This window comes from Notothenia rossii (assembly GCF_949606895.1).
Source record: "Notothenia rossii genome assembly, chromosome: 3".
NCBI classification, from domain to species: domain Eukaryota; kingdom Metazoa; phylum Chordata; class Actinopteri; order Perciformes; family Nototheniidae; genus Notothenia; species Notothenia rossii.
The window spans coordinates 27098665-27124291 of NC_136901.1; the positions used below are offsets into that span (position 1 = coordinate 27098665).

Consider the following 25627-nt stretch of genomic DNA (forward strand, 5'->3'; position numbering starts at 1 on the left):
TTAAATGAATTTGCCCTCAGACACTGTTTCCTGCAAGATGTTGCAGGAGGGCCCCGGTACCGGGGTCTCTCGGGCTTAACAGGTTTTAAGAAAACAGCGGGACTTCCCCTCTGCAAAGTGAACCTCAGCTCGGTTTTCCCCTGGTGTTACTCCTGTGACCTGACATCTGTTGGTGTACCAAGTGCTGAGACATACTCACACTGGTTGTATTGGTAGGTTTTCTCTCCTGTAATAAATATCTGGCATGATATCAGCTGTGACAGCTGGTTGAAGGTCATCCCACAGTAGCTGCAGTTATAGGGTTTCTCCACCTTGTGGACGCTGTTTGGTCCTCAAATAGTGTACTCCAATAAACCTTGGACCACCTACCACATATGCACAGATAAATAGTTGAGTTAAAGTGAGAAAGTGAGGAAATGAAGACCAAATAAGACATGAAGACCTGCCAGAGAATAGCAAGAGACATACGTGTATTTAGACTGTGTTTATTTGCATGAACATTTGGAAGAAATGCTGTTGTGTATTTTCACAAGTGCATCTGCTTCACATCAAGCCTAAAGCTGTCAACATTGATAAAGTGCTTTCTTTTCTTTTTTTCCCAGCAAACCACACACAGTTTAGTTTTTTTATTAGGCTCTGATTCTACTTTCTTCTTCAGATTCAGAATTCAGTAGCTTTTTCTGTAAAATCTTAAACAATATTCTGTCTGAAACTAAATTCTGGGATCTGTGGAAGTTGACACTGACTTTCAAAAATGTTTTAAAACTGAAACGTATACCAAACCCATTCCTCTCATCTCCTCCTCAGCCCACTTCCCTCCTGATTGCAGATCATGCAGAACAGTTCATGACTCATCTATGCTCCCCGTGTCTCTTCACAGGAGCCTGCTGAGTTTCCGCGTCTGCCTCTCCCTGGCTTCGATGGCGTGTTTGGTGTCCATCAGCTCTTCCAGCTGCCGGCGGATGTGGACCATGTCGAGCTGCGTGGCCTCGCACTGCTCCCTCAGCGAGGCCGACTCCACCCTCAGCTGCGTGGCAGCCATGGAGAGCTGCTCGTTGCGTTCACGGCACTGCAGCTGCATCCTCTTAGCATCGCTCAGCAGGGACTCCACGCTCAGCGCCACAGATTCACACTGATTATCAGACATGTTCTGCACAGACAGAGGGAGGGAGGTCAGAGGTAAAAACTGTGATGTTGGCTTCGTGACTTTTAAGCAGTAAGATGTTTGAAAAACACTGAATTTCATTATGTTTTTTCCATTTTAAAGGCTCTTTATTATCGAACTTTGAGATTGAAAGACTCTTACGTTTCTGTACCGTCTAGTTTGTCGGTAAAGTATCCTGCCAAAAAGAGCAGATCAAGTTAATCAAAGGTCAAAAGTCCTGTACAGATCAACAGGTGGTATTCAGAACATTTGATTGGGAGAACGTGAAGTGGCTTTAAGAGGCTTATCAAGGCTCAATTTAGTCTTCAATGGCTACTGCTCGCCTATGAAGCTCTTTTATTCCTATCAGACCATCAGACTCTAACCTCTTTTCTCTATATCTTTAGATATGTTTGAATACACACAGGTTATTTTTATAATAGCCAAAAAGGTCTTACCATGGACTCCAAAGTCAACTTTATCACAAGCTTGGTGGGCTTCTGAGAGTCGAGGTAGTCCTCAGCGTTCTCCAGAGTTCTCTCTCTTCTTGGATGTCCTTTACAGATTCCCTGTATGAATATATGATAAAAAAAACTTTATTCCAGGTAGGGATTCTGCATTAGGTGTATGGTAAAGGTAGCTGTTGGAGATTAATTTACCAGTGCTGGTAAATCTTCCCTATATTCTTATTTATCCCACTCCGTCACCTTCTTTCACGTCCAGTCTCTCCTCTCTCTTGTACCTCAGAGCTCAGACGAGGTCAGGTAATCCCCACAGATTAGAGAGTTAGGGACAGCGTAGGAGTTATTTTGTCATAGCAGGAGTAATCTGTCTATTTTGGTCTGTCAGGCAATGGCGTTTAACTCTTGCAGTCATACTTTGTTCAACATCAAAATTCAGTATTTTCTTGTGTTTTTTTCAATGTTTTTAATCAAATATGTTTAATAAATAGTCTTTATTTGTTAGTATGGTAAAAAAAAAAATTGTATTTAAACTTTTGCTCCCAATTGACTCCAGACTGGAGGTATAGCAAATTGGAATCCAATTGGAGTTACTGTGTAATTAACCAATTTAATTATTGTATGGAGGGATGATTTGGGAAAGGTGTTTTTCATAGAACTTGTCACACAGGTAACCTCTCTCTTGTGAAGACTGAAAAACTACTATGGCCAGTACGGGTATCGAACTCGCGACCATGGCTTTATTAGCACCACGCTCTAACCAATTTAACTAACCGGCCACGTTCTCCATGACGTAATTAGGTGATGGAGTCGCTACAAATTACAACACGTTATAGCTTTAATTAATGAGATGTCATGCTAAGAATGAGACACAAGCTTAGGTTAAAGCTGGCAGTTTGAAATTGCTGTCATGTCTCAGAATAAAAAACATTATTTTTGTTTTATTTATAAGTGAAAAAAGTTGTAAAGGACCACCATTCATTGCAATGCAGGAAAACACTTTCACATGCATTATTACATGCCTTAATAGCCACCTTAATAAAATCACGACTCATCACATATACACCTTTTTCAAATATTAACAAAAAATACCTTACATGAAATGACTATACTTAATTTAACACATGCAACAAGATATTAGTAATGTATCTCTGCTACAGCTGAGTACTTATTATCAGCCAGCAGAGGGCGACGCAGGTCAACATTTATATCTACATCCCTCTAAAACACATCAGAAGAAAACCAGTTGAGTTATTGTATTTTAAGTCTTTGGTTTATTGGTTAAAAATGTAGCATTCCATGTGTCAATCAGTACAAAACAGCCTTTTTAGGTGCAGTATCTCAAACACAGGACAGACGTTTGATGACCACCTGTGAGTGATCCTACACTGGATATTAGAGCAGATATGTAATTAGTTTAGTTTATTTATTTATAGTGTCGTGGACAGTCCCCATCGATGAACTGTCACAAAAACAGTAAATGGTGCAGCTTTAGCCGACATGGCTAATTTCCAGCTGTTTTCCCCGGCCAGATGGTAATAGACACTGTGTAAACAACGTTGAAAGGATTTGTAACGTAATTGCGTGCCCATTTTCTCAAACTGTAGCAAGTGTTTATTTAAGCCGTTAACAGTGGGACCAAACTATCCCAGATCTCATGACAAACATTTTAAGACAAAATTAAGACATTTGCCCTCAAAGCAAAATTCAATCATTCATAATAAGTAAAGAGAAAACACAACCTACAGAATAAAAAAGCGTGTGCACATGACAGAAACTCACTTTAAAAAAGGGTTAAGCAAGTGTTGTTAAAGGCACACTGAGTAGGAACACTAGCCCTCTGCCTGGATCACAATGAGATTAGATCAACTTTATTGATCCCAAATTGGGAAATTGTTTTAGATTTGGGAATTGTTTCGCTGTGTGGGGATGTTAGGCGTTGAACTTGAAAACTCTTCATCCAAGGCAACATTACGGAAATGTTGGACTGCCGAGTCAAGAAGGCTTGTTCCAAAAATTAGAGCTTTAAAGGCTATACAAAAGAAATTGGCTTTGTAGTTAAAAAATGTATAAAACTAGTTAAAATATGTCTTACAAATCTGTCAAATCAAAAACGATAAAAATCAGAACACTGATTAAATTAGAGTTCTTGTTATGTAAACAAAATACAACAAACACACATTTAGGAGTGATCCAGTGAAAGACTACTGTATTGTATTAGTTTAAATGTGGGAAACGGGTAAACATACATATCTTTGGACAATGTGGTCAGTCTGCCCATATTCAGTGATATAACTGAATACAAAGTACATATATGTACCCCCTCCCACATTATCATGCCGTGTTCTGTATGTCATCATTGTGTGATATCCTCTCACTGTGGACTTGCTGGATTGTTAAAGAAAGGCTTCGTCTCGGCAGCTGACATCAGCTACCGCCGCCGCCGCCGCCGCCGCCGCCCCCCTGACGCCCCCCCCGTACCCTGTGCTACCCTCTGCAGGACCACCAGGACCCCGATGGTGATCCAGAGGAAGAAGTTCACCCACACCGCCGTCTGAGGGGGGGGGGGGGGGGGGGGGAGACAACAGGTGAGGGGAAGCTTTATTGTGACAGACACACACTGATTTCTAACATTAAGACAATTATTCTTTTTGTTTAATGTTCTCTGAAATATTATATGCAATTAGGCTTTATCTTATGCTAATTTATGGTGAGTTTAGGAGGAATCTAGAGGCACAAAAAGACTAAGTTGGTCAAATAAACACCTATATTTATACTTCGGTGGTTTTCTTTTCATTAATAAGAAAGAGGACAAGTTGTGCATACTTATAGTGTCTTGCCAGAATTAAACAATCATACACGAGAGGCCGTTCTGGAACGTCATTATTGGTACGACAGTACAGGCGTACGGACCTCGGCGCTTGCAGTACCTACTGTCGTACCAATAATGACGTTCAAGAACGGCCTCTCGTGTATGATTGGGATTCCATTACACAAACTATCATTGTAATCAACAATATCGTAAAATAATTTCATAATGTGGGCTAATTTGCTCCCAAACCTACGCTTTCTGCTTGAGTTAATCTCCGTCAGAAAGTAGTTCCTAGAAAGTAGTTCCCATGGTAACGATAGCCGATCAAACACTCCTGCTACCCCGCTTAGAGTTATTGATATAATTATAGTAAACAATATATTATTAACCAATTTATTGAAAACAATTTATTGAAAACAATTCTTGAATTAGGCTATTTAAATATCTGAGTAATCACTGTGTGGGATTAGCGGAACAAATCAAATCAGGCTGTCCATGGTGCTGAAACATTTTGGGTTCAGAATGAAGGTGGATGTTCATGCTGCCATTAAAAGTTCAATTCTTGAAACAGCTCTCCATGAACTCCATGCCAGACTTTTTTGCAGGTGGTGCTGTGGTGTTCACGGGTAGGAATACGTTATAGGAAGAGCTTTCCTCCAGTGGCCGTTTCATGGCGTGTCCCGGACCGGCAGAAAGCGCGTTGCTCCACATCTTTCTGTTGTCTAGAGATGGAGTCCAGTAGCTGCGAAGCGATGACTCGTTTTTATGTCCGCTAACGGACAGGATTTCTCTGGCCTCCAACCCTCCCTCCGCCAGCCGCTGTATGCAGGTGCTTCTGACACAATGGTTTGTGTAACGCGTAGCAGTGCCAGACTCTTCACTAATGCGGGTCATCATGGACCCCAGGCTGTTCACCCCAAAGGGCTCCATGCTATACCACACCACGATTTCCAACGAGAGACAATGTATAACAGTGTAACGGCTGTGTGTCGCTAAACGTCGCTATAGAAACCACACAATGTAGGCTCATGGAAGTAGTTTCGGTAGGCTAGTGGCGTGTGTAGGCCACTGGATACTTTGTGATTAGGCACGTTCTATTTGATCGTTGTTTGATTGTGGAATCAAACACGCCTATTGACCAATCAGAGAGCTTGCTCAAACCTATGTGTTATAGAATGAACAGTAATGACATTATTTTGATCTACATTTCTGTAGCATCTACAATTCATTCATACATCTCGTAATTAAATCCACTTGTCCCTGTATAAGACAAGAGTTTGACCTTATTTGAATGAAAACTAACATTTTAATGATGCTAATATTTTTGCTTTATGGTTTATGAACACATAGAAAGTTTGAGGTTCCCAAATTGAGCTAAATGTTTTAGTCATTATGCAAGAGTAATGATTAAAAATGCTTGTATAAGTCTGTATGTTGACTGAGTTCTGTTGTTCCCCTTTGTGAATGTGTCCTATAAATGAAATATAAATCTGAAAGTAGTCCACTCACCTCGGCTATGTACAGACTGTTGTAGAACCTTTCCCCTTTAAGCGGACTGACCCAATTTCTATCCTGGGCCTCTTCACATCTTGGGAAACAGAAGCAGATTGCATGTTAGAAAGTTACACATCATTAACCCATCATTTCAGTCAAATCCGTGTTAACCAGGGGCGGCGGGTAATGTAGGCTAGGGAAGGCTAAGCCTTCCCAAATATTTGTGTCACTGCATCCTGGTAAAATAAAAATATAATGTATAATGTTTGTGTCTTTGACATTAGCGCTGCTATGCAGCCACCTGTGCCCTGTACTATGAAGCCAGTTCAACAGACCCTGGATATGTTTGAGTTATCTTAACTAGCCCTAACAAACAAGATCTCGCTAAGCCAGGGGTCTGCAACCTTTTTGACCAAAAGAGCCATTTTGCTCCTTTTTCCCCAAATTCTTTTTCTCTGGAGCCGCAAAACATATTTCGTAGCTTGATAGCTTATAAAGTTGTATTTATTGTTATATCAGACAAAAGCTACAGTTTTTTTGCATTTATTAGGCTATTTATTACATTATATTTACAAATTATTACATTTGTTTTGTTTTGTTACTTCCCACTGTAAAGCTTCCTTGGGTTTCGTGAAAGGCGCTATATAAATTGAAATTATTATTATTATTATTATTATTATTATATAAAACTGTTAACCTCTAATAAGAAACAAAGAACTCCTATAAGGAGAATTACAAATAATACACAGGCCTACTTTAAAATAAATTAAACACAGGACTTGGGGAGTCCTCTGCACATTTGAAGGAAAAAAAAATATGATTAAAATGGGCCCACTTTGAAATAAATAAAACATATAGCTGCACCCTAAAAAGAGTTTAGGGTAGGTAAGAATGGAGAAACCAGCTCGAGTGCGCTAGAATTTGAAAATACACAACCGGAAAAAATCTGACTCTTCCTTCAGACTTCCTTACAGAGTCTCCTCCAACACACACGAACGCGCACATGACCAAGGAGGGCACGAGATAAATGTGTGCACAGATGGAAGGCTGACAGGCAGGTAGGACATCCAGTGGATTGCCGGAGCTGTTAGATTAACATTAACATGCTTATTGTAGTTCTAAACCTCTAGTGCAATGCCTTGCGGCCTGTAGCACCATCCTCTTGATGGAGCATATATGTGGGCTGGAGCAGCGCCATATAGATAGAAGAGTTACGACAACGGAAATCCAAAATGCTTCATCGTCACGTGGTTTAGAGAGACTAGGGCCCTTTCTCATTTCATTAAATACCCCTCCTCGACTACTCGGTCCTCCGGTAGTGACCCGGAAATGAATTTCAGCGCGCCATGTTGAAGGACATCTCATTTCTCTAAATACACTTCAAGGATCGAGCGTCGAGCATCGAGGAGGCTCTCTGGAGGAGCTATAACTGAGGATACACTGATGGGTCCTCCATGGTCCTCCACGGCTCCTTCGTGGATGCATTTCCGGGAACAGAGATGTTTCAAAGAGTGGTGACGCACGGCCGGACTTATCTCAGCCAATGACAGCTCTGCATGCATCCCCTGGATATTATTTTATTAACTGCTTTCATCGCGACGCAATGTTTCCAGTGAGAACAGCTGTGAGGTCCGTGCAGAAAGCTACGGAGCCCCCTAAGGGACATGGAGAAGAAAAAAGAAAAAATTGGAAAATAGAAGAAAACAATTTTTTTTGCGAGATCTCGCAAAACCCCTTTGCGAGATCTCGCAAAACCCCGTTGCAGTTTGTAGACGGTCCCTAAGCACTCCTCTCCCTCCTCCAGCTGCAGATTTTTACCAATTCTTGATGCTCGGATGACGGCGCGTATCGAACTGTTCTGATAAAAACGACTCTGTAGCTCATTGTCTACCTTGCTATGATTGTAAAGTCATGTTGTTTGTATTTTTACAACGTTATGTTCATGAGTTATTGATCCGCGAAATTCAAATCTGTCAATAACTCAGCTCAGAGGGACGTGCATGTCCCCTCGCTCTGAGTGTTCTCTTGAGGTGTCTTCACTTATGTGAAACCCTTTATATATACAGTCTATGTGTGAAACCCGTGCCTATTGCCAAGCACTGATGTTATATCTTTATATTTAAGGCCAAGCTCAAAGTAAAATCGATGAACCGCTCCATTGTTGTGGTTTCTGTGTTGCCGTAGCAGCCGAACTGACCAGGAAGTACATTGAACTAAATGAAAAGTTTTGCGAGATCTCGCAAAAGTATTGCGAGATCTCGCAAAGGGGTTTTGCGAGATCTCGCAGAAGTATTGCGAGATCTCGCAAAACATTATTATTAATATTTTTCTCAAATATATTTTTTTTCTTCTCCATGTCCCCTAGGGGGCTCCGTAGAAAGCAGAGCAGTGTGTATAATATATATCATTCAGTATAACAGACCTACTCTCTTTATTTGCTGTAGTTTAGTAGATATCTACAAACAAAGAGTCGATATTTTTCTAAAACCATTTAGTGCTTCACATAATAAAATACACAACGGCTGTAGCCTGATTACATGCTTTAGGAGCTGTCGGTGTGTGTGGTGTGTGTGTGTGTGTGTGTGTGTGTGTGTGTGTGTGTGTGTGTGTGTGTGTGTGTGTGTGTGTGTGTGTGTGTGTGTGTGTGTGTGCGCGTGTGTGTGTGTGTGTGTGTGTGTGTGTGTGTGTCTGTGTGTGTGTGTGTGTGTGTGTGTGTGTGTGTGTGTGTGTGTGTAGGTGTGTGGTGTAGTTGTGTGTGGTACAGTGTGTAGGTGTGTGTTCTGTACAGTGTGTGCGCAGATGGAGCGGACAGACAGGTTTCAGTTGGTTTGGTGTCCTCTGCTTAATAGTTGAGTAGCACTTGACATTTTTGGCTCTATGAAACCTGATGTACTTATATGATTCTGTTTTCTTCAAGGTTGTATCTTCCTGGTCGAATGTACTTATTGTAAGTCACTTTGGATAAAAGCGTCAGCTAAATGCAATGTAATATTATGTAATGTACTTGTAAATAAAACTTTTGGCCCGTAATTTATTTTCCTCATTGTAGCGACCGGAGAGGGGAGAGGTCTCTGATAGTGTTACGTTATTATGAGAGTGCTCTGTTTGATTCTGAAATTGTATATATTTATATACATATATAAGTGTTTGTGTGTGTGTTAGCATCTGTAGCCTGTTACCGCACTGTGAATGAATTAAAGGTAAATATATAAGTCATCATGAACACATCTGTCCATCAGACAGAGTGCTGCTTTGCGTCTGTCATCATTAATGGACGTCTCTTTAAAATGACCGCTCAGAGGAGAGGAGTTCTCATTTCTCTAACCACCTGCTGCTTCCCCTCCTCTCTCCTCGGTTCCCCTTCTCGGCTCCTCCGCTCGCATCTCCTGTGGGCGGGACTAAGTCTCGAGGATAGGAGTCGAGGAGGGGAGTTAGAGAAATGAGAAAGGGCCTAGGGCTGCAGCCGAATAGTCCATTTAGCTTAGGAACCTTCCTAACCGAGTGAAATGACCCAGAAGTCCCTCAGTGGCAGCCATGATAAGTGCCGTTCGAATTCTCTAGAATGATAGGAAAGGAGGTTTCAAACTTCCTTTATAACCTCCTTTAGCTTAGGAACCACTGGACCTCCCTAACCGAAAGGAGAGGAGAAAATGCTGCCCCTTAGGAGCTGATTTTTAAACTATCCGACCGCAACCTCAGGCCCATTCCCAAACCGCCCCCTACACCCACTTTTGCGCGTTCACGCGGAGGGTCCGCCATATTGAGGGCTGCTCCAAACCAACGAGTGTGGAGCGGTGTGGAGGGGGAGTGGGCTATCAAGCCTCAAACAGCAAGTCTGCAGCGGTGCTGACTGTGCTGACTTGAGACCGGTCTCTACCTGACCGGAGTCACGCTGTGTTCTGTTTACAAGTAGTTCCAGCAAACATCCACTGATAAACTGCGATGTTAACAACCTCATGATAACCTCATATGTTTCAATTTAGGCCCAATCCCAAACCACTCCCTCGACCCTACCCCTCTGTGACGGAGTGAACTCCGTCTGTAGCCACACTCGCAGCTCAACGAGGCTCCCTCCTGTCAGATGGAGGAAGTAAATACAGCAGCAAGCTTTGGGACGGCCTCCCCTCTCTCCGGCAGAAACAGGAAATGCCGTAACTGTATGTAACAACGTTTTAAAATCAGCATCTCTTAGACAAAAAGTTTAAATGAATAACTCAAATAAAACTCCAAACATCTTTCATTGTGTTTCAAAGCTCTTTTAGTTTTAAACCTGATGTTTATAAGCTTCTTAGTTTTTGCAACGGTCTGTAAATATATACAACTTTATAATAAAATGCACACATTTACCTTTTTCTAGACTGAGCTGAGCTGCAACATAATACAGACAGGTAATAATCAACAGAATCACAAGGACATTATATGGCTCTACTCACCCATAAGTTACGTTTTTATTTACAGTTTGGAAGTCTCAAATATGCACTCTAAATCCATATCAATAGCGATGTATCACAAAAATAGCTCTCATCCTTATTATTGTGTAACGTTAACTATACTATACTAGCTTGAACTCCAAAATGGATATCCTCATTTCACCACTTCCACCCACTACAATCACACGCCCCAATGTTATATTTAACTCATATTTAACTCCCTCCACCCCGGATAAAAGCACGTTAAGAAGCTCTTTTTCTCTAATTCCACAACGTTGGATGAAATAACATTAGGTGAACAGATTAATAGGCTGTTCATGGTTAACGTGTGTTGCTAACTTTATCCGGTATCCTAGCCTAATCTTTTATCTGTAAACTTGAACTTTGAAACTCAAATTACTCAAAGTACACAGTAAAAGTAGTTCATATTATGTTTGCAAGTAGTCTAAGAAGTACTAAGTACAAACATGGCAGTTTCATAAACTACTTATGGAAGAAATGTTTTTTAGACCACATAAAAGTTAGACGAAAAATGCTCCTTCTTGTTCTCTGGAGGGGACTTTGAAACTCAAATTACTCAAAAAGTACACAGTAAAAGTAGTTCATATTATTTGTGCAAGTAGTCTAAGAAGTACTAAGTACAAACATGGCAGACTCATAAACTACTTATGGAAGAAATGTTTTTTAGACCACATTAAAGTTGACAAAAATGCTCATTCTTGTTCTCTGGAGAGGACTTTGAAACTCAAATTACTGAAAAAGTACACATTAAAAGTAGTTCACATTATGTTTACAAGTAGCCTAAGAAATACTAAGTACAAACATGGCAGTTTCATAAACTACTTATAGAAGAAATGTTTTTTAGACCACATTAAAGTTGACAAAAATGCTCATTTTTGTTCTCTGGAGAGAACTTTGAAACTCAAATTACTGAAAAAGTACACAGTAAAAGTAGTTCATATTATGTTTGCAAGTAGTCCTAGAAGTACTAAGTACAAACATGGCAGACTCATAAACTACTTATGGAAGAAATGTTTTTTATCCCAAATCAAAGTTAGACAAAAATGCTCCTTCTTGTTCTCTGGAGGGAATTTTGCCATTCTCAAAAAGTACACAGTAAAAGTAGTTCATAGTATTTGTGCAACAAGTTTATGAAGCAATAAGTCCTAAAATTATTCTCATAAATTACCCTGTTCCTCAATCGAAAATAATAGAAATGAACCACATGCCATCCTTTACTTTGAAATCCAGCTTCCCAGGGTTGTTTTATTGCATTACCGTAAACCTGTAACTAATCGCGCACTCAAAATACAGGGGCGGATGGTTTGACCACGCAAAAGTGAAAGACGGCTGGCTTGACCGCAGTTCGTTTTCGTCATGGAAAAAAAGGTCATTGACGAACATATTTCGTCATAGTTTTAGTCAACGAAATTAACACTACTGTGCATGTGGCTGAATTCTGTGTGTGTGTGTGTGTGCGTGCAAGCGTGCGTGCGTGCGTGCGTCACCCGGTGATGTTGGGCACGTTCTGGAGGACAGAGTTGCAGAGCCAGTCGCGTCCGATCTTCAGCATGCAGCCCGTGATGAGCAGGAAGAAGAGGAAGACGCCGCTTACAGCTAGCGTCAGGTTCATCGACAGGCGATCCCTGCAGGATAAATTATTTTCGAAGGGGAGGAAAAGAGAGGAAAACAATGTTATTTCATCCTCTGAACAAATGAGGAGATGACGTCAAACTACAGCATGTGTGTGACTATTTGATAATTGCATGACCCGCTGTCCCTTTTGATCCGTTTTTGATTTGGTAATATGTTTTCCCTTCCTCTCAAGTTCTGCAGCATGGATTGTAAGACCAGCTTTGGTGCATTGGGTCTGTAAACTTCCAGAAAATTCAAATTACGCGATCTTCCTAACCCGCCAAAATAAATGCAATAAGTCTCGGTTGAGTGCTGCTTCAGTCAATCATACCAACAAGAACGACACTCTGGAGTAAAGATTGAAAATGCATATGTTTTAACAAACAATAATACGAAAAGTCCAGATCTTTATAGTTGATAGTTTGTTCAGTTTTAGTTATGCTTGAATTATACGTTTTTTTACAACGGTTCAAAATCTCTTTGTGTTGCTGCTCTTGTAATGTAATAAAAACACTGTATTGCTATCCGCTTTAACACATCATATTGATTATGGATGCCTCTATTGGTGTAGAAATTGACAGAAGCCTCATTTTGAATCACTATTAGCTTAGTTATTCCTGTGTGTGATCAATAAAGTGGATTATTTGTCTTCCTTTCAAGCCAAAAGCCTAGTAATCCTAGTAGAATAACTGAATTCAAGCTGTGTAAAACATCTCTTTTTATGGTAATTAATTTGAATGTTTTTGTTGTATCTTATTTTGTTTTATTTCTATTTGTCTTCCACACACTATCTTTTCTTCTCATTTTGCTGTAACTCCATCCTATACAATGTTGTTGTTTGTTTTTAATCTGTAAAGCCCAGTGAGACAAACGTGTTTTGTGATATTGGGATATACAAATAAAGTTTTTTAAGCCCGTTTGTAAAAGAAGACAATACAATGATAACTTTGACAGAGATTTCACACACACACACACACACACACACACACACACACACACACACACACACACACACACACACACACACACACACACACACACACACACACACACACACACACACACACACACACACACACACACACACACACACACACACACACACACACACACACACACACACACACACACACACACACCCCCACACACACACACACACACACACACACACACCTCTTGATTTCCCCGTCGCTGCACAGAGAGTAGACCCAGTACAGAGACAGAGTGAAGCACGTCACCGCCACCAGGACTGATATGGCCAACACGAAGTAGCACAGAGAGGGGGCGCTGGAGGACTGCACCCCGATCAGGCTCGCTGTGGTGTTGTAGTTCACAAGTCCGTACAGCATGCACTGACCTCCAAAATTACCCTGAGACAAGAGGAAAATACTCTCAGTTTCGTCTCACATATCCACAGTAAACACATGTTCACTGCAGCATCTGACTCCCATAAAGGAGTAGAGAGAATAATTGGGCACGAGAACCATCTGTTCACATGATGAGAATGGACACATGACTGATTACTCGCGAGCACACATATTTCACAGCTCACACATATCCAAATCAGTGAAGACCAGAACGTTGTGTTTAAGGAGTTTTAACCTTCAAAATAAATGTTAGTTTTTCACAGAGCCTGAAGCATGTAGCGTAAAATCAGTGCAGCTAATTGAATGTGCTTCTGTAGTTTCCCCCCTATACTGTGTATTGTGAAGTTTAAACCCAATTACTGTATAAAGGTTAGCAGTGGTGGAAAGTAACTAAGTACATTTACTCCGTACTTTACGTCAACTTTACCTGAGTACTTTCACCTTATACTACTTTATATTATTCTAGTCTACTACATTTTGGAAGCACATTTTTAATTGTTCTACATTTATTGTAAAGATTTTTGTATTAGTTACTTTATAGAGTGAGATTTTGACACATAATACTAAGGAAACATTTACAAAATAAGATTATTTGGAATAGATTTTAAAAAGTAAACCATCCAACATTATATTTCAGTAGCAATTTTGCTAAAATGTTTTCCAGCTTTTTAAATGTGAAGATTTATTTTTCAAATATTACAATTTCCAATTTTTTTGTTTTTGCAATGAGTACATTTTCCCAATCATACTTAAATACTTCGACTTAAACACCATTCTCGATGCAGTACTTTTACTTGAAATTGAGTATAGGCTATGTACAGTGTGGTATTACTTTAGTACTTTTACTCAAGTAAAGAATCTGAATCCACCACTGAAGGTTAATACAAAGAGAAAAATGTATGTCCGAGACCTACAACACCCTTGTGAATATAAATTCGTAACTTACCTCGTTTAAAGCTTTGTTGTAGTACTATGTCAATATTTATAATATATTTCACGGGCAGGTAGCCTACATTGAATTACAAGTAGAAGAAGAAGTAGAGGTAGAAGAAAAAGTAGTAGAAGAAGAAATACGCTAACGCTAACAGGCACAACTCTGTTACTCTGTTTTTACCATAGACTGGTTTTTACTGACATCTAACATTTTATTTCACCTTGCTTTATGTTTTTTAATGCACATTCAAAAAAAGGGAGCATTTTCCGGAGTTTCAACCGGGTACCGGCCACCGAAAACGGAGAGACAGCAAGCGCATTTCGTGGCATCTGCGGGCAGTGGCAAGTACTTCCAGTGTCGGTACCAGATGTGTTCGGGGTACCATATGTGTTCGGGGTCCGTCTCTTAACAGTGACGTCACGACGTCACGCATTGTGATTGGCTGTACGGTAATTTACCCACGCTGTCTAGACTAGTATAGAGGGGTTTTTTGATCATTACATTACATTGTATTTAGCTGACGCTTAATTATTATTATTTATACTTATTCGACCAACAAGATAAAAACTTGAAGAAATAAAATAAAACTTGAAGAAAAACAAAGACGAATGAGGAGAAGAACAAGAGAAATTGAAGGTAAGAAGTATATAACGTAATATGGTAGGTAATATGTAATATGTTCAGTGCCGTTGGTACGTTAGTTCAAACAGTAACAACGGACTATTTTTCTTAGCGTATGCATGTCAATTTAAATCAATACATACAACTATTTCACATGTACAATATTTTCTTAGCCCTAATACTTAATACTACTTATTTCGTTTTGATTGTTATATTTGATTTTATTATATATTATCAATAAATTATATATTATATATCAATATGATATACTTTTCTATATAATAGATTATCAAAAAAAGTATTTATTAAGTAAGGGATAATGTGCAGCAATCACAATCAAGTCCACAATCGAATCCATAAAGACAAAGTAAATCTGTTTACAGTTGTTTCATATGGATGTTGAGAGGTATCCATATATCTCTTCATTTTGCTCTCAAAGTGCACCAGATTGATGCATTTAACTTCAATATTTAAAAAAAATCACTCCAAAGGGAGTCCTTGTTCTTCCTTCTGTCTGTCTGAATCTGTGTATTCTCATGTTCCGATTAACCCAGCCAAATTTTTCTTCTTTTGTGTCTTGATGTGATCTTGAGTCGAGGCTGATCCTCTTGCTGTGGTCCCGCATCCTGGATCCTCTATCCTGAGTTCTGGATTAAGTCGTGGACTTCGGGTCGTGGCTGAACATGTCTCTGCGGTCCTGCCTGGGTCTCGTGGTGCTGCCTCCCTGAAGGCTCCCACAGGATTGTTGACATCTTCGTGGATTCATCCTATTATTATAGACGCATGCATTTCCTAACATTCGGTCTACCTATTGTTGCAAATGTATTATCTCTTCGATTTACACACGGCATCTATTGCACGTCTGTCCGTCCTGGGAGAGGGATCCCTCTTCTGTTGCTCTCCCCGAGGTTTCTCCCATTTTTCCCTTTAAACTGTGGGTTTTCTCTTGAAGTTTTCTCTTGAAGTTTTTTTTGGATACTGTGTACCATTGTGCATTATGTTTTATTACATATATATATATATATATATATATTGTGAGTTTGGAATAAATATGCACTTCATGAAAATTATTAGTTGGTTACTGTTAGTAAAAAAACAGTAAGGTTAATACTGGATGTTTGTTACACTTGGATATGTTTTCTGTAACACTTGTAACATAATTATTCTCCAGTTTATGCATTTGAGTGACTTGCAGTTAATGCTCGACATTCAATTCAAAACCTTTATTTATCCAGGTAAAATCCCATTGAGATCAATGATCTATTTTTCAAGGGAGACCTGCAGCAGTAGGTTCCACATGAAGACATAAAAACATAAACAACAGAACAATAAAAGGACATCATACAGCAAAAAATACAGGGATTACAATTTACATATCTATCCACATGTACAGGTACCAACAGCATCTGACTGTGGAGCATCCAACCGAGCTTTAAAAACATGTAGTGGTACCAGCTTGGTAATTTTACATTCTTTTTGCAGAGTGTTCCAAGTTAGTGGAGCTGCACATCTAAAAGCTTTCTTCCCTAAGACAGTCCTAGCACTTGGCACATTTAATAAAACCACAGCATGAGATCTCAGGCAATAAGTACTTTCAATTTGCCGAGAGATCAGGGAGCAGATATAAGATGGTACTTTATCCAACATGGCTTTGTAAATGAAAATGTACCAGTGACTGAGCCTCAGTACAGTAAGTGATGGCAAAACCGCCTTGGTTTACAGTGTACAGTGATGCGTAAGTGCTTTACAGTTTGTCACAAATCTCAGTGCACTGTGATAGTAAAACCTTATTGTGGTGTAATTATATATCCAAAGCAGTCAGAAGTCAGAAAATCTTTAGTGATGTTTAACCACTCAGAAGACAGCGCATCAAAATGAACACATTGGAACCTTTCAGAGAGGTAGTTCATCTTCTACATATAATAACGGACAAAGTAAAGAATGAAGTGTAGGCTATGTTTAAATGTTCGGAATTTGACCGTGTATGATGGTCCTCTTGAGTTGCCGTACAGCCAATGGCGTACAGCCATTGCTCCGTTTTCATGTTTTTTTAACATGTTTTTCACAAACATTTTCACACGCTAGGAGCATAGGAATAATTCAATTCGGTTCGTCATGATCTGTAGATGTGATTTGCCCACGAGCACCCCTGGGTAAATTACCGTACAGCCAATCACAATGCGTACAATGCGTGACGTCATTGGTAAGAGATGGCCCCCGAACACATATGGTACCCCGAACACATCTGGTACCGACACCGGCATCTGCCACGGAGGCCGCTACTCCGTGGTATCTGTGGCAAGTATATGCCACAGATGTGGTATCTGTGGCAAGTATATGCCACAGATGCCACAACTTGCCGTGGCAAGTATATGCCACAACCATGCCACAACTTGCCGTGGCAAGTATATGCCACAACTTAAATATGCTACAACTTGCCGTGGCAAGTATATGCCACAACTTGCCGTGGCAAGTATATGCCATAACTTGCCGTGGCAAGTAAATGCCACAAGTTAAGAGTTAAGAGAAGGTTTACGGTAGCTGCCACTCGCCTTCCGTGGCAAATGCTGATATTTAAACCCGTATTTATCGCGTAAAATGTCGCTGTTTTGGCATGACTTTATCGGACTGATCTGTACACAAGACTGATGATCTGTTACTGATGGTCCGATCATATTTTTCAAAAAGATTAAACATTATATGTTCTATAGATTTTACTTGGAGAATGTGGTTTGTTAAAATAAATAAACGTGCTATTTTTATTATAATACTCAAGATATATTATTATTAGTAAGTTGACATAAAGATCTAACATTGTTGACCAGAGGTGGGAAATAGGCCAACTTGTATACTCAAGCACTGTACTTGTGATTTAGAAATAGCCTACTTGTACTTTAGTTGAGTATGTAAATGGTATATTACGTAGCAGGTTACTTACCCCACTACAATTCAGAGGTAAATTGTGTAATTGTAGCCTACTCCCCTACATTTATTTAATACGCTACCTTTAGTTACTTACTACAGATTCTGATTAATGATGATACATATAATCAAGTCTTAAATCAGACTTTATAGTTTCTCCTGGAGTAAATTCACAAGATACCCAACTACAGTATACAAAGTCATTAAAACTAGCTGCACCTTTACCAGCTTTGAGAACACTTTCATGATCAATCATTATAATGAAAACATGTAATATGTACTTTAAGTATATTGTTATGCTCATCATTTTGCGCTTTTACTTGAGTAACATTTTAATGCATGACTTTTACTTGTAACAGAGTATTCCAACATTTAGGTTGGCTACTTCTACTTTTACTTCACACTAGAACCGCCAGGGGTCACTGTATAGCCTACCTAAAACCACCAACGTGTCAAATGAACGAATGCATTGGTTTTCAAGGTACAATATTATTTTATTTATCATACTAGAACACAATGAGTGTTGCCACTACTCGCCGTGGCATATGCCTTGGCATTTGTGGCATCTCCCACAGAGGCCACTACTCTGCGGCATCTGTGGCAAGTATATGCCACAGATGCCACAACTTGCCGTGGCAAGTAAATGCCACAGATGCCACAACTTGCCGTGGCAAGCATATGCCACAACTTGCCGTGGCAAGTATATGCCACAACTTGCCGTGGCATTTGCGCATGCTGAATGGGAGTTGCCACAAGATGCCAGAGTTAAGAGAAGTTTTACGGTAGCTGCCACTCGCCTTCCGTGGCAAATGCTGATATTTAAACTCGTATTTATCGTGTAAAATGTCGCTGGACTATCACAGGACTGATGTGCGATCTCTATTTTTCAAAAAGATAATAAATTATCATTTATATTCAATTTTACTTGGAATAGCCTACTTGGTTTGCTAAAATAAACAAACGTGCTATATCTATGATAGTATGCTAAACATAGGCCTATATTGTAATAAAAAAAGAAATATTGGCAAGTGAGCGTTGCAACGCAAGCCCTTGGCAATTGTCGCTTCTTGAGGGGAGTTTCCACTGATTGCTACGATAACCAGGTGTATTGTTACTAGTAAAGACAAATAATTAAAAAATAAATATCTGTATTGACACAGCAACGTGTACAATGGTGTTATTAGACTTGGCTACAGACTTAGGGCAGCTGTAACTGATTGCATTTGCCACTGCTAGTGAGATGCTAAGATTTATATTTTATAAATGAGGCAAAGGACAGTTATATTTGATTGTACACATGTATAAATGTGTTATTTTAAATCCAGGCATATGTACTTAATTTGTATTATTTTCGTTGTTAATAAACAGATTAATGTCATTGTATCTGTTTTGTTGTTTAATATTTTAATTCTGGTTGAACATTTTTATTTAAATGCTTCAGATTATTCTTATTAGATATTGATATCAGTGAATCTAAACAAACCATGTTATTCCGTTAAGACAATCATGACAGTATATTAAAAATCGAGACACAATGCATGCTTTTTTATCCACCCTTTTATTGCGTTTTGAAACTGGCGAACAATTTATATTGTTCGAGTTCTTGACAGAACGCTGAGTCATGCTCATCCGTCTCCCCTTTTCAGCTTTTCAGTGCATGTAGGCTTTGCGCTTGGTTGTCCTTATCCTTATAGCACAAGTAAGCTATTTCTAAATCACAAGTACAGTAGGCTACTTGAGTATACAAGTTAGCCTATTTCCCACCTCTGGTCAACAATGTTAGATCTTCATGTCAACTTACTAATAATATATCTTGAGTATTATCATAAAAATAGCACGTTTATTTATTTTAACAAACCACGTTCTCCAAGTAAAATCTATAGAACATATAATATTTAATATTTTTGAAAAATAGAGATCGGACCATCAGTAACAGATCATCAGTCTTGTGTACAGATCAGTCCGATAAAGTCATGCCAAAACAGCAACATTTTACGCGATAAATACGGGTTTAAATATCAGCATTTGTCACGGAAGGCGAGTGGCAGCTACCATAAACCTTCTCTTAACTTGTGGCATTTACTTGCCACGGCAAGTTGTGGCATATACTTGCCACGGCAAGTTGTGGCATGGTAGTGGCATATAGTTGCCACGGCAAGTTGTGGCATATACTTGCCACAGATACCACATCTGTGGCATATACTTGCCACAGATACCACGGAGTAGCGGCCTCTGTGGCAGATGCCGGAAGTACTTGCCACTGCCTGCAGATGCCACGAAATGAGCCAGGCCCTACTGCGAAAACGGGGACTTTGCCCGGAAAACGGGGACGTTTTGGTCTGTGGACTGTGTTTACAGCTAAGCACACACGCTAACATGAATTAAGACTACAAGCTCACTTGGGGTTGAGGCTTTTTTACACGTTGCTTGACTGCATGCACACATATCTGATCCAAACATAGTAACGTATATTGGGGAAAATAATTATTTAAAGTTATTTAATAATTGTGACATTTATCGTACTTTTTGATGGATGAATGATGCTCAAAGTGAGTGGGCAAAGAATACAACTGAGGGGGCAACGCCCCCTCGCTGGCACAACACTAGCTAAGTTTATGTACCGTAGGCTACGGCTATTATTGCGAAGCATGGATCATTTTGATTTCATTTTGATTTTCATTTGGCTATGAATTATAATGATATTCTGCAATCCCTTGCAGTTAAGCACAGTGTCATCCTTAGCAAAAGGCACTTGTTTCGGACTGCGGTCAAGCCAGCCTCCACTCGGGAAAACCTAGTCAAGCCAGCCCTCACGTGATATTGCGGTGCTTGAATATCCTATGCATTACGGTAGAGTAAAAAAAAACATCCCTGTGTTTAGATGAGAATAAAACAAAAACTGTCCAGTATCAAAGACTAATTTCACTTCAGGGTGATAGCAGGACATCCCATCTAGCAGGGCCGTGGGAAGTAGGGGTGCTGAGGGTGCTGCAGCACCCCCTGGTGGAGGACAGGGGATCTGCACTTCAACAAGATATAATAAATTAAAAAACGAATTTTCAGCCTTGATGTAACAACATTCATAATTAAGTAAAGATAACACCCTTTTTTCAACCCGGTTACATTTTCCATTTGCCCTGTATGATGGGCGCTGTAGTGATGAAAGTGGGGGATGTTGGCTTAGCAGGCGCCCGCAGCTCACAGCCAAAGTGAGAGAGATAGAGAGAGGGGATACCGCGGGGATACCGTGGTACCGGCGGGGATTGTTGTTAGCTTCTGCTGCGCTAACGGATATAAGAAGCTGTTTCTACAATAATGTGGAGGGAGAGTTCTGTCCTGTCAGACTGAGAGGCTCAGTGAGGTAAAGGACTCTGAGGGTTTGGATAGTTCACTTTAGTCGAAGTTATCTCAGTGAGTCTCAAACGTTTTGATCACAATTTATGTAAACAAATATTTCCAAGGCACACCTTTTATAATTATTAGGATAAATAAAAACAGGTTTGAAATCATTCCAATGTATACTATAGGACAGTAAAACAAAAATATAGTTTAAAACTGGAGAGATTTAAAAATATAAACACAAATAAAATAAGTTAATTTATTTGTTATTGGCTATGGTAGGTTATTGGAAATGTTCACATACTTATTTGATTAATAAGTATGCAAACTGATCTGTTGTACCCTCTAGATCAGTCTAGTAATTGGGCGCTCAAAGTGCACCAGATTGAAGCATTTGACTTTAAAATGTTAAAAAAATCTTCCCGGGGGGGCGCCCCCGGACCCCCCTAGAGGATGTGAAGTCCACTCCTCCAATTAAAACATGTTATAATACTAATATACATTTGAAGCCTTTTTATATAAGCTGTCCACCATGTCAATATGTTTATCTTTTTGTAGTGTATTGGTCTTTTGCAGAGGTTTTTCATTGCCAGCTAAAATCTTGCCTATAGACCCTTTTAGACCCTGGTCTATAGGGCGGCATATTGGTCAGAACCAGCCCTGGTGTCATCCCCACAGCACCCCCCATTTGAAACATGTTCCCACGGCTATGCCATCTAGTCACTCAGAAAAAAGCAGGACATTCTGATGTAGAGTTTCAAAATAAAAGGCCTTTGAAATCTCTATTGTATGAGCTATCATCCCTGTTTTTAGATGAGAATAAAACAAAGAATGTCCAGTATCATAGATCCATGTCACTCCAGGGTGATAGCAGGACACCCCATCTAGTCACTCAGAAAAAAATCAGGACATTCTGATGTACAGTTTCAAAATAAAAGACCTTTGGGGACAGGGATGATAGCTCATATATGAGGCTTCCAAGGTATTTTATTTTGAAACTGTACATCAGAATGTCCAGATTTTTTCTGAGTGACTACATGGGGTGTCCTGCACGGTTTGAAACGTAGTTAAGTAAAGTTAGAACGATATTGGCAGATTCGGATTTCACGGATCAATAACTCACGAACAAAACGTTATTCAGACACAAATTACGTATCCTAAGTACCGTGGTAAGGTTGACAACGAAGTACAATCACATGTTGATCAAAAAAAGCCAATATGCGCCGTCCTCGCTCGGTGCTGGACACATTACATTGGTCTATCTGCAGCCGGAGAAGAAACGAGTGCTCAGGGACCATCTGCAAAGTGCAACTCCGAAAAAAGAGAATATAATAATTAGGGCCGGGACTCGATTAAAAAAATTAATCTAATTAATTAGAGGCTTTGTAATTAATTAATCGAAATTAATCGCATTTTTAATCACAACAATATTTGACCTAAGAACAGTGAGAAGCAATTTTTTTCACATGGATTTTAGTATACCATTGAATAATGACTGAATACATAAGCTTAAGCAACAAAACATTGTTTATTTTTTTTCAACGTGGTACTTAACCAAGACCAACAGAAAAGTGCAATTTTTGCCATAAAGTGTAGCAATAGCATATTTAGGAATATAGTACATTTCAGAGATTCAGGTAGCCTATAGGTAGGTAGACCTTCTGTAAACTATAACACTTTGTTTTTTAAGTAAAACACAATACTTTCAAGTACATTCAGAACATTGGAAACCCTGACTATTAGAAAACATCTCTCTGTTGCTTCAGAGGCCATAACAGACTTTGTTGATTTACCAACAGTTGATTTAAAAAATCTAATCAATTTCAGTCCAACTCTCTCAATAACCTTGGCCAAAACAATAAACAGTTCAACATAAAGTGCCAGTTGCACCAACAACGTAATAAATAGTTCAACATAAAGTGTACCATTTAAAATAAAATAAAATAAAAAAGTGCCAGTGATTGACCTCAATCCCTCCTATTCTTCCAATATCCTGATGAAAAATAAAATCTCTCTTTTGCATAGGCCACTGTTTGATCAACGCGAATTGGGTGTGGGTCCTTGTACTCCGAGTCGGGCTAACGTCCACGCTAGCTTCCACGCTAGCTGCTATATGTTTTGCATTGAGGTGATACTTGAGGCTTGATGTGCTGCGGTGATATGCAAATTCCTTTTTGCATAATTTGCAAACAACCGCGCTCTTATTGACGCTTCCATCCGTCCGTTTTTTAAAACAAAATGTCCCATTCACGGGGCCAACCAAAGCGGTCTCATCAGCTTCTTCATTCATGTTTGACAATTGTTCACTGTGGTTTGCTGTTGTCTGAAGCCATGAACGTTAGTTGGTGCTCCAGTATAATCGGTACCCCTGAAACTCATCCAGTGAGAAATGTTCCGCGGTGCAAAAATAAGTGCGATTAAAATGCGTTAATTTTTTTAACGCGTTAATTTTTGTTTAATTAATTAATCTTAATTAACGCGTTAAAGTCCCGGCCCTAATAATAATATTCAATCACTTCACTATTCTACAGTATATTACTACCAAACTCATTACACACATCAATAGTCTTCTGTTGCTCATACTACATCAGAGAGTTTGGAAGAATATGGTTTGGAATAATTTTGGTGAATATTTATACTGTATAATAGTAACGTTATTGAAGATGATGCCATATTTATTGAAGATTTTACACTATAAATATTTATTTTATTGTAGAAATATACTGTATAATAGTGAAGTGATTTAATATTATTGTATTCTTTTTTTTCAGAGTTGCTCTTTGCAGACTGTCCCTGAGAACTCATTTCTTCTCCGGCTGCAGATAGAGACCAATGTCACGTCTCCAGTTTGGAGGACAGCACGTATTGGCTTTTTTGGACCAAAATGTGATTGTAGTTCGTTGTCAACCTTACCACGGTACTTAGGAGACGTCATTTGTGTCTGAACAACGTTTTGTTCATGAGTTATTGATCCGTGAAATCTGAATCTGCCAATATCGTTCCAACTTTATTCGACTTGTTGTCACTCAGTCATCAGTTTCGATAGACTATCTGGATTTAGTTATTGCGTAATAATGATTCTGTTCCCTTGAATTACTAATGCGTGGGAAGATAATAACTCATTCGTGGCCACGCATTATTAACTCGTGGCCACGCATTATTAATACGTGGACACCTATTAATATTTTTCTCACCAATGTCACCAGGGGGGCTCCGTAAAAAAGAGTTACAAAGACCAATATGTTTCTACAGTTAACCAGACAACGAATGAATAACAAAACGAATGAAAAAGTTGGAATAAACTGCAAATAAGTTCCATAAATCCAGCCTGTGAAGTGATATTTCGGGATTTTCTTTGGTGAGCATGAACCTCTCAGGAATACACGCAGTGGAAAAAGTGAGTGTACCCGGAAGAGGATGGAAATAGAGTAAATGTAGGATTAGGATAGTTTTATCATTTCTGCGTAAAATCACCTGGACTATGGTGATGGAGGCGGCGGTGACAATCCCACAGATGAAGCAGCTGGCGTAGAGAGCCAGCTCCAGCAGCAGCAGCCCCGGTAACACCATCTTCCCCTGGCCAGCTCCTGTCTGACAGCACGGGGCGTGAAGGCACGGGTGCTACATCGGCGGAAGTGACGTAATTGTGGATGTGAAATCGGCAACTTTTGCAGCAACTGACCACACATCTGGTAGTAAAAGTAGACACATTTAATTCAATTTAGCATGGGCTCTTCGCAACTCTGGAGTCCTGTAGGAATCCGGAGGACACTGAACAGGAGTGAGAGGGAGCACACTCCTAAAAAAATCTCCCCCCTTTTTTTTAAATAAACCTCGTTCTGTGTGTGTCACTGTAATCCGAAATCAAACGCACTCAGTGGCTTTCTGAGTGTTAAATCCCATCTGTGCTTTTCTTCTTGTGTGAAGGCACACAAGGTGAGATACAGGACAGTTTCGGTATAAAATAAAATGTTAAGAAGAATAGCACAGCTGCTAGCTACGGTAGTTAACTTGCAACTACACTGAACAAAAATATAAATGCAGTCAGTATCTGGTGTGAGGGTTAGGGTTAGGGTTCGGGTAATGTTGTGAATCGAGTGGCCTGTGTTTGTCGTCCATAACACACGCCTGCCCATACCATAACCCCACCACCACCACCACCATGGGCCACTCGATTCACAACAGTACCCTAACCCTCACACCAGATACTGACTGGTTTTCAGACACCCCCCAATAAAACAAAAATGCACGTTTCAGAGTGGCCTTTTATTGTGGCCAGCCTAAGGCACACCTGTGCAATGCTGTCTAATCAGCATCTTGATATGCCACACCTGTGAGGTGGGATGGATTATCTCGGCAAAGGAGAAGTGCTCACTATCACAGATTTTTTCAGATTTGTGAACAATATTTGAGAGAAATTGTTATTTTGTGTATGTAGAAAATGTTTTCGATCTTTGAGTTTATCTCA

General features: G+C 39.7%; 1 protein-coding gene across 2 annotated transcripts; it reads right to left on the reverse strand.

The window, feature by feature from the left end:
- Positions 1-469: 469 nt before the first annotated feature.
- Positions 470-25286, reverse strand: LOC307034331 (transmembrane protein 179B-like). Of its 2 annotated transcripts, XM_079673118.1 has the most exons (7): positions 24634-25286; positions 13150-13346; positions 11850-11987; positions 5927-6005; positions 1603-1713; positions 1307-1340; positions 470-1150 (listed from the first exon to the last, which is right to left on the reverse strand). In XM_079673118.1, exons 1-6 carry the CDS (start codon positions 24727-24729, stop codon positions 1320-1322), a joined length of 642 nt encoding a protein of 213 aa, XP_079529244.1. In that variant the 5' UTR covers positions 24730-25286; the 3' UTR covers positions 470-1150; positions 1307-1319. The 2 variants fall into 2 exon arrangements, with proteins under 2 accessions (XP_079529244.1, XP_079529245.1); XM_079673119.1 differs by lacking the exons at positions 470-1150; positions 1307-1340; positions 1603-1713 and adding an exon at positions 2857-4159 and having other exon boundaries at positions 24634-25285.
- Positions 25287-25627: the final 341 nt, after the last annotated feature.

What these genes read in the sequence shown, in the direction of transcription:
- LOC307034331 (XM_079673118.1), bottom strand. Translation starts at nt 24,729, where the DNA reads ATGGTGTTACCGGGGCTGCTGCTGCTGGAGCTGGCTCTCTACGCCAGC. An exon ending in AGCGACGGGGAAATCAAGAG is followed by an intron (nt 11,988 to 13,149) that starts GTGTGTGTGTGT and finishes TTTATCCTGCAG; the next exon opens with GGATCGCCTGTCGATGAACC. An exon ending in AACGTGCCCAACATCACCGG is followed by an intron (nt 6,006 to 11,849) that starts GTGACGCACGCA and finishes CTGTTTCCCAAG; the next exon opens with ATGTGAAGAGGCCCAGGATA.